This window comes from Antedon mediterranea, chromosome 6 (genome assembly GCF_964355755.1).
Source record: "Antedon mediterranea chromosome 6, ecAntMedi1.1, whole genome shotgun sequence".
Taxonomy (NCBI): Eukaryota; Metazoa; Echinodermata; class Crinoidea; order Comatulida; family Antedonidae; genus Antedon; species Antedon mediterranea.
The window spans coordinates 10,940,855-10,951,128 of NC_092675.1; the positions used below are offsets into that span (position 1 = coordinate 10,940,855).

The 10,274-nt window shown below is 33.8% G+C and overlaps 1 protein-coding gene across 3 annotated transcripts in view; it reads right to left on the reverse strand.

Moving 5' to 3' along the window:
* LOC140052675 (ceramide glucosyltransferase-like) overlaps window positions 1–5,830 on the reverse strand; it is a 31,513-nt gene extending 25,683 nt beyond the window's left edge. For 2 of the 3 annotated variants that reach the window (XM_072098351.1, XM_072098348.1), the window contains exons 1-3: window positions 5,531–5,830; window positions 4,082–4,284; window positions 400–544 (exon numbers count right to left, since the gene is read on the reverse strand). In XM_072098351.1, coding sequence (XP_071954452.1) covers window positions 400–544; window positions 4,082–4,248 — 312 coding nt within the window. In that variant the 5' untranslated portion in view covers window positions 4,249–4,284; window positions 5,531–5,830. Of the gene's footprint in view, window positions 1–399; window positions 545–4,081; window positions 4,285–5,487 lie in introns of all 3 variants that reach the window. The other variant, XM_072098349.1, reaches the window with a different exon arrangement.
* Window positions 5,831–10,274: the final 4,444 nt, after the last annotated feature.

A 10,274-nucleotide genomic window follows, 5' to 3' on the forward strand; every position in this document is an offset into this window, starting at 1 on the left:
CTTGTACGCAGCTTAGAAAGACCATTTTTGCTCTTGATTGTTGTTCTGTATACATTTTATGATATACTTTATTATTATTTTTTGATGAATTATGAATGTAAAACAATACCACACATGCACGTCAAACTTTAAAAATTGTTGTATTATATTAAGGAAGGAACAGAGAGTTCGCCTCAAGCCATAAAACCCCTCTGGCTACGTGCCTGAAATCCATTTTCCACAGCTTTTTTCTCTGGCCACCAGAACCTGAGCTCAGTCTGAAAGTAGCCTTATACTGTTAAAGGAATTGCTGTGTGATTTTTTTTCCATTCAGCACTCAATTTTGAGACATTCATCAACTTTCGATTCTTTAAAAATTAATTGAAAAAGTTATTATGGACAAAAAAAAGCATTACCTACCTTTGGATAATTTAAATTGAAAAATGTTTCTAAGTTTTCTTTGAGATTTGGATCAACTCCTACGAGCGGTTTGAGAATTGTAACCCCTGGCAACTCTTCCCAAACTATATTCGTCGCACTTGGTAATCGGTGGAGATGTAGTTTCCTAGAATTACAACAAAAATAATTCAACAAGAACTGATCTTAAATATTTTTTGATTCATAGGTATGATTATTATTAACTTTGTCAACGTCAAACTTTTTTTCACAACAAATAGCATCAATTTGCAAAAGCTTGTGGAGTTGTTTCAGTGTTTCCAATCTGTTATAAAGTCATAAAATCTTCAAACAAATATGAAAACTACAATTGCACATATCTTTCAATAATACAAAAACAAATTACAAAGGCAAAAAGTTAATTAGGTGATCATTTAGAATAAAATGATCACCTATTGTTATTGTATGAAATCTTTATTTTCAGCCTGTAGAGTTGTTTCAGTGTTTCCAATCTGTTATCAACTGTCCCAAAAGGCCTTACAAAACCTGTTCTGGTTCTAATGTCCCACGGACCTTCAACTTACAGCTGGTGATAAAAAAAGGCAAATACCTTTGAGGTTATGTTTAAGAGGTTTGTATTTTTTACTATTTATTACAAAATTGTATTCCATAAAAAATATGGTTTCGTTTTCGTGCGACACTAATTCTGTATTTACACTCAACTCCATGATCCAATCATGTCGCTAGGACTCTGAATTTGAACCCACATACGTTCATTTCGGCTTCGATGCTCAGGCCTTGCTTCTTGAAATAGAAATTCATATTGCAAAGGTATTTTTTAGATCAGACAATTCTTCATTTACACAAACCATTCGGCAAAAATCTTGTCTGAATCTCAATAGATGTTTCATAGACTTTCTTCTCCCAGATGTATTTTGGAGCGTGCACATGACCAAACCAAAATATTTTCAATGCCAACTCCTCACCAGCACAATCAAAAAACAATACAAAGGAACAAAAAATTTGTTTTGGTAACCACCATACGGCGACATCACAATTGATCCACACAACAATGTGGTAGTTTAAATTTCGGCATCCACAACCATAACTAGTGCAGCCTGCTCTTCACACAAAAAAAAAGATTTTTGGGCAAAAATAAACATCTGCATTTGGAAAACAGAGCACTCCACTGCATTTGTGACTTGGCACAAGGCCTTTGTCAAAAGGTAAATTGAAAGACAGGATGGCATGCCAAGGGTATTGTTGTTTTGGGATTATCTTGTTTTGAATGAACAAGTAAAATGCTGGCCAGGAAGATGCATGGAGAATTGAGAAGCTGATGGGGTAGACAAGGAAATGAAGAGTCTGTGAACGGAGCAGGATGTTAAATCCTGCAAATTAAAAGATTAATACAATTTGTGCTATGTGGATGCCAGACCTTGTGAGTTGCAGTAATTGAAGGCACATCATCATGTGAAATTTGTGGTGTAGTGAAGTATGTTGTTAAATAGAAATGTACCAAAGAAATTTAATAAGCTTGTTTATGGCAGCCAATACCAAATAGTGGTTTTCCGTTTTGGCGACTTGTAGCGTCGTGTGTGAAGCGATCTTCGACCGCGATGGAGTGTATACAAAACAGGACCGCTAGGCCTCATATGGCCTAGCGTATATTAGCCTAGCTTGGTTATGATCAAAGGTAGGTGTATTCGGTGTATGGACGTCGCCAAATACAAAATAATGTATTACGACATACACTGTAGATCTTCGAATTAATGGGTGGGCTTATACCCGAGTGCCTCATTTTTCATGAAAATTAGTCAAAAGTCGGGGGTGGGCTTATACCCGAGTATGGGCTTATACCCGCGTCAGTATACGGTAATTGCATGATCTTGGAATGCAATATTGAAATGGATAATAAATAAATGCAAAATAAATCTTGTTGGGTCGTCAATAATTTTGAGAATACATTTGTTATACATTGTTCGATTCATAATGATAACATACTGTAACACTATTGTCTTTACATGGTCTGGTTATTAATTTATTTGTACAAAATAACAAAGCTTCATTATAGTTTACAATTTGGAAAATTGTTCCCCAGTAACAACGGTGTTTATAACACATTGCGAAAAGACGTGGCAAAACAAAGCCTCTTGTAGGATCGTGATAAAACAAAATACATCTTGTGGAATCGCAATCAAAATCAATACCTCATAGTCATGGTTTTTTTTTAAATTAGGCTAAACAGCTAAAGGTTAGTTGCAATATAAACTGAATATTGCAATATGAAGGTGGTTTTGAGCAATTTAAACAAAATTGTTCAAAAAACATTGTTAAATTAACAATTTCTATAAAATCATAAAATCTTCAAACAAATATGAAAAATACAATATCTTTCAATAATTAATACAAAAACAAATTAATACAAAGGCAAAAAGTTAATTAGGTCATCATTTAGAATAAAATGATCACCTATTGTTATTGTATGAAATCTTTATTATTAGGTGATCATTAAAATGATCACCTACTGTTATTGTATGAAATCTTTAATCTTATCATTTATTTCTATCTGTACAAATTTGTGAAACAATTATCTCAAAAAGTTAAATGTCAATGATCACAAATTGTTCACAATGTCTTTCAAATACTTAATCCTAATAAGCTTTTCAATGTGATCACTTATCCGTGACGTCATTTATACGCCATTTTGTGAATCACATTAGTTGGGTTCACATTCAGAAATTATCGTAAGTTTCTTTATCATGATGTTCTATATGCACCTGCAGGAAGTCGTTAACATGATCTTGTTTATCACGGAGAGCATGTTAATTATCATGATCTTACGAGGTTATCATGATTAGACACCGTTATATGCAGAGACAAAATTCAACCAATCAGCGCTTGGTTATTTACTGCGTCACCGGAAGAAAGAAGTCACCATTGTTGTTGTTTTGATTTCGTCGACTGCCAGCTTCAACAAGTTGTTTTTGCTTTGATAGTTAAATTGCTTAGGCTACCCACTATATCGTTTCGAACATCATACATCAAGTCAGTTAGACGATTAAAGAATAAAATACAGTGAGCGAGGTGAAAATACAGACGGGCCAGGTGTGTATTCAAATTTATTCACGCTCACTACTTAGGCCTACATTTTGACACAAAATATTTGAGGCAAATATGCCATGGCTCATCCGTAATAGGACCATGGACAAAGCCTATTAGTTACTATTCTTTGTATCTTAGGCCTGCTGGCTAGCAGAGGTTTTATAGAAGCCCACACAGTTACATAAACAAATCAACAATCCCTTCCCAAGTGTGCACCAAACATGTGTGTTTGGCCTTCCACGCATCAGTGTACCTCATTAGCATACTTATATCGCTATGTTAAATTCTATGTGAACGCTCTTCCTACGAATATTCATTTAAAAAATTAATTTTTAATTTAAATTTATTTTTAATTATGTTCAAGTTGTTAAAGTTAATTTTTGGTTTCAATGTCGATTAGATTGTTAGAGAAACATGCATTATCAAGAAAATATTGATATAATTATAATGGTACTTTCAAACAATTTAAATATAGGAAGAAAAAAAAATTGAAGTTTATCAAGTCATTGTTAATGATAAAGTATACTTAGTGACTTTGTGCTACATGTATAGTCTAGAATTATAAAATTTCAGTTATTTGATGTAAAGAAAAGCTTCTTACCCATAAATTATACTTATTATATGCGATAAAATCAGCAGTAAATAGACGAATATTCCAACTGATGCTAAGAAACAGAATACCATAGAGGTATCCATCATAGCCCACACGTATGCCATCATACGTTGTGTTGTGCTATAGAAGACATCATACCATACATAGCCGGACATCTTGTATCGGTCAAAACTTGTAATTCCTTACAAATTCTGGGGAAAAAATGGTTTTTTTTTAAAGCTATTTGAAATTAATATTTAATAATGTTAAAGATGTATTGTCCATTAAAAACATGAAAAATGAAGATTAATTAAAGCAGACTCTCTTTTGTAGTTTTAATCAAGTTAATCACTTCTGTAGAAAAAAAATGAAAGCAAATATTGTTTTCACTTATAAAAAGTCAAAATAAATGGTTAAATTCAACTAAAATCCCATTGGCTGGCAGCCAATTTGACTATTTCTTGCTTTAAATTACACTTTTTTTCAGGTAAATACATTTTTTCCGATATAATTTTTGTTCGATAAGTGGATAACTATTACGTGACATTAAAATGGCATATTCAAAACAAAAAAATTTAAAATTATTTTTTCAGGGGGACAATACATTAAATACTTGAAAAGTTATTTTCATAATTAGAAAGATTTACTCTTTTCTTTAATTTGAGGTGAAGCTGAGTAAAATAGAAATCAGTGAATCTTTTAACAAAAATTAAAATCATTCCTTGTTGTTTTACATAAAATGTAGTGCGAGACCTTAAATTAGGTAAAAAAAAACGTAGGTCTAGGCCTAGGCCCTAGTGTATTTAAGTTAGGGTCTAGGCTATAGCTAGGTTTATAGGCAAGTAAGTAGACTAGCATTTTATCAAAAATATAGGATAAATGTAAATTTATTGAGCATTGATTATCAAATTTTACTTTGCGACATTTGAAATTGTCTGCGCAATTTGAATTTTTTAGTATTTTGATTGTGCAAGGAAATAGGCCTACTTCACTACACAATTTAAATTCATTTCATAGGTCTAGCTAGGCCCTAGGCTAGTACAGTAGGCTATAGAGGGCCTAGGCCATCCGGCCTAGCCTACTAGGGGTAGGGGCCTACCTACCTAGGTATAGCCTTATATAGGACTATAGGCCTAGCCTAGTTAAATAGCCTAGGCCTAGTAGGCTAGGCCTGGCCCTATAGGCAAAATAAATAAAGGCAAATTACTGACAAAAAGGACTGTGAGTGGTATCATCAGTCAGTGAGTGGTGGCTGGATCTCAAATGGAGATACAAAATATGGGCCTAGCCTACCTTATTAATATTAGCCTGGGTGGGTGGGCAGGCTAATCTAAATAAAAGCAGAGAAAGCTATAATATTAATAAATAATCAGTGACTCGTGAGTTAAATTAAACAATAAATTATAAATACCTACGTAAAACTTAAAATCTAATTAATGAGTTGCTAGCTGTTCTCACCATCATATAATAATAGGTCCATAAAGCTACTATTAATTATTATTATAGCCTAGACTAGGCCCTTTTTAATTACTGTATTGTAAAGTAGCCTAGCCCTAAATGATGTCACTGTCTGTCATGTCTCGCCTGTCCGGCCGGCTGATGAGTGAGAGATAAAATTTAATGTGCAGCAGTAAGACTGCAGCTGAGGGCCTGAGATCGAGAGCCGGATGTGATTGAAGTGTGACAAAATGACGTGACCGATCATGAGATAGGGCGCCTCTCACGACGACGACAAGTAGCAAAGATAGTGTCACTATCTTTGCAAGTAGGAGGCGCGCGGGCGGCCGAGGCGCGGCAGCTAGCAGCGCCAGAGGCTTATACGACGCGCGACACCAGAGCCATATTAATATTATTATTATTATTAATTATACTAACTTTTCTGGCTGTTTTATTTTATCGTTTTGATTTCGCCTTTTTTTTGTATCTCCATTGAGATCCAGCCAGTTTGCCAAACGCTGTGGCTAAAGATACGGTACCGTATTCTAACTTCTGTTTACTAAAGATACGGTAAAATTGCATTACGTCATAACCAGCCAATGGGGTGCTGGTACGTGTGTGACGTCATCGTATAAGGACTTTGTGGATTTTTTTCATATCCCGAAAACCATGGAGGTATGGCGAAAACAGTGATCAACCGCATTTTCTTTATGCTTTTATTTATCGCTATTATCGCCGTCGTGTGTGACAAAAACTAAATGTAGCCTACGTCTGTTATTATTATTGAAAAGCCATGTTGATTTTAATTCTAGAATAGAGAAAACCGTTTTAAAAGAGGCCTAGGCCTACTTACTACGTCCTATGTATAACCTCATTATATGAGTTTGTTTGTGAAGGGAAAGCGATTCCAGGCTGTGGCCAGCTGCATATGTGTGCCTCGTCAGCCCTGGGGCTACACTGCTGTCTAAATCATAGTATTTAAGGGCTCCTTTATTGTCCGCATTTGCTTGTTGTTTATGGTCACCATTGTAAACAAAGTTTTAAAAAAATATAGGCCTAAATAGGCCATTTGGAATAAAAATAAAACCCTCATCTGCAGCCCAGCACACACATCCACGCAGCCTTGCGCCGCCGATAGGAATTCTCTACATATACAACCAACAACAGACGCGATATGAAAAAAAAATCCCAAGTCCTTATACGATGACGTCACACACGTAACAGCACCCCATTGGCTGATTATGACGTAATGCAATTTTACCGTACCTTTAGTAAACAGAAGTTAGAATACGGTACCGTATCTTTAGCCACGGCGTTTGCCAAAATCGGTCCGGGCTTTTCTTCTGTCGATTTTAATTGAATTACTAGCCTAGGCCTATGATGCTGTTTTAAGTTGTTTATGGCTAGAAAAATATCCCATGATATATATTAGTAAGTTATCTTGTCGGATAAATACTATAAATAAATGTATTTTATCTAAAAACATGACTTAGGTGTTCACTCATATTTCGGCCTGCCACACACTCACACGAACGACGGGTATGAGACGCTGATATTGCCAGCTAGATTTTATTTATGATTGAGTCCTTTTTCCTTCCTCAGCCTAATCAGGGAGTTGAACAACTCCCTGGCCTAATCAATATTGGATAATTGTTTTATAATAATTGTATTGAATTGATATATTGATTGATTAACCATAAATAATTAATATATTAAATTGTTTTTAACATCATGGGGAAACGAAGATGTTAAAAAAGAACAAAATGGATTAAAAACAGGCAGAGATACATATTGTATACAAAAAGCCTAACAATTAGTACTAATTATTGATGAGTTACTACTAATAATGATAATAAAAAAAACAGGCTTAATTTATAATATTAAAATAACAAATAAAACCCCGTAGTTTTCAATATAATGACTAATCATGGCCTTTTTTAATGATACAGTATATACATTATGACTCATTTTGCACACCATATATTTGTTAAACCGGACCATATTTGGCGGCCAAAAACGGTCCTACTGCCCGGACCGATTTTATTTAGGCCGGACCAGTGGCGGCCAAAATTTTTTTGGCAGCCATAAATGGTCCCCCGGACTGATTTTGGCAGCCAAAACTGGTCCGCCGGACCGATTTTGGCCCGGACTGATTTTGGTGTGACAGTACCATGGTTCTTCCTGATTTCTCCAAGGCCTTAGATCTTATCGACCATACCATCCTTGTTAATAAGATCATTGATATTGGTGTCAAGGGGCTTTGGTACCATGGTTGTGTGATTTTCTTTTTATGCGTATGCAGTGTGTTAAATATAATGGTACCTTATCTAATTACTCTTACTTAAAAGCTGGTATCCCACAGGAAACCAAGTTAGGCCCTTTATGTTTTCAGATCATGATCAATGATGCTGGTTCAAATTCTAAAACTAAGTATATGAAATATGTAGATGATCTTACGTTTTGTGAAAATCGTAAAGCTCTCATTGCCTGGTTTTTTACAAGATGATCTTAATTCTTTTTTCCGCTGGTGTAACGACAATTGTTTAGTAACCCCAAAAGATGTCAAGCCCTTAAGGTGTGTTTCAGTTCTACCCAACCTTCACACTTTGACATACACTTGGGAACTGATAAGCTCCAATATGTTAATAGGGCCAAGATCCTGGGAGTTTTTTTTTTCAAGACAACCTTAACTGGGACTGTCATATTGATTCCATCATCACTAAAGCTTCCAGGAAACTTTTCTTTTTACGATCACTAAAACGATTTGGTTTTAACATTGAAGAGCTTAAATTGACCTTTTGTGGTTATATTAGACCAGTTGTTGAGTATGCTGATGTTGTTTGGCATTCTGGCTTTACTTGTAGATTAAGCGATTGTATTGAAAATGTACAAAAGAGGGTTGCCGTATAATGTTAGGCAACGATTATTTTTCTTACTCTGGTGCCCTTGAATTTCTTAAATTAGAGACTTTGGCTCAAAGAAGGGTGGAGCATTGTCGCAAGTTCGCTAAGTATCTCCCCAAAATTAAACAAACAGCTGATTTAATCCCACCGACCAGACATAGCTGTCATGGTAGGAATTTAAGAAATAAAAACAAAATTACCCAGCTAGCGTCTAAAACATCCAGATTTACTAATAGCCCCATACCCTACTTCATCAAATTATTAAATTCTTAATTTTCTCCCCTGCGAGCTTGCGACTGCTCTCCCCTTCTTTGTTGTTTTTTGTTGTTTTTTATTTTATATTTTTTTATTCTGTAGGCCTATATATATTTTTGCTATGATATGTATTTTACACGCAATTTGGCTCTTAGCCACGAGTTGTAATTTTGGTCGATTTTTGAAATTTGAAATAAAAGTGAATAATAAATAAGAGGGTTGGATTGCAGTTATTTTTTTTATCTTTTAAGATACAAACAGCATAACAATGAAAAGGAATGATTTCTTTTTTTATATCATATTAATTCATCTTTTTCCATTTAACAGGTTCTCCCAATAGGTTCAGATATATTATTTTTAAATTCGTAGGCCTAAGTGTCTATTAAACATGAATAGAAAGTAGTACTTCTGCATCATTTGCCATTATTTTCGTGTTATTAGGATGTAGAAATCGGACATTATCAGTATTTATTTTTATGTATTTTTGCATATTTCTATTGTAGGGCCCTCGTGAGACAAGCTATTGCTTCTAGTGCGGGCCCCAGTTATTGCCAAATAACTAAATGTGTATGAATGAATGAATCTGAGGTCATATTTTAAATGGCCTCAAATCTTGCGAATTATTTATATGAGTTACAATACCAAATGTCATGCTGTTAACCAAATTTGAAGTATCGACTCCTTTTTTTTAAGCTAAGGAACATCACTACTATTTTTTGTCTTTTACAACCTATGGTTTGTCTTTTACAAACTATAGTTTTGTCTTTTAAAAACTATGGTTTTGTCTTTTACAAACTATAGTTTTGTCTTTTAAAAACTATAGTTTTGTCTTTTAAAAACTATGGTTTTGTCTTTTACAAACTATGGTTTTGTCTTTTACAAACTATAGTTTTGTCTTTTAAAAACTATAGTTTTGTTTTTAAAAACTATGGTTTTGTCTTTTACAAACAATGTTTTTGTCTTTTACAAACAATGTTTTTGTCTTTTAGAAACTATAGTTTTGTCTTTTACAAACAATGTTTTTGTCTTTTACAAACTATGGTTTTGTCTTTTACAAACAATGTTTTTGTCTTTTACAAACAATGTTTTTGTCTTTTACAAACTATGGTTTGTCTTTTACAAACAATGTTTTTGTCTTTTACAAACTATGGTTTTGTCTTTTACAAACTATGTTTTTGTCTTTTACAAACTATGGTTTGTCTTTTACAAACTATGGTTTTGTCTTTTACAAACAATGTTTTTGTCTTTTACAAACTATGGTTTTGTCTTTTACAAACTATGGTTTGTCTTTTACAAACAATGGTTTTGTCTTTTACAAACTATGGTTTTGTCTTTTACAAACTATGGTTTTGTCTTTTACAAACTATGGTTTGTCTTTTACAACCTATGGTTTTGTCTTTTACAAACTATGGTTTTGTCTTTTACAAACTATGGTTTTGTCTTTTACAAACAATGTTTTTGTCTTTTAAAAACTATAGTTTTGTCTTTTAAAAACTATGGTTTTGTCTTTTACAAACAATGTTTTTGTCTTTTACAAACTAGCCTATGGTTTTGTCTTTTACAAACTATAGTTTTGTCTTTTACAAACTATGGTTTTGTCTTTTACA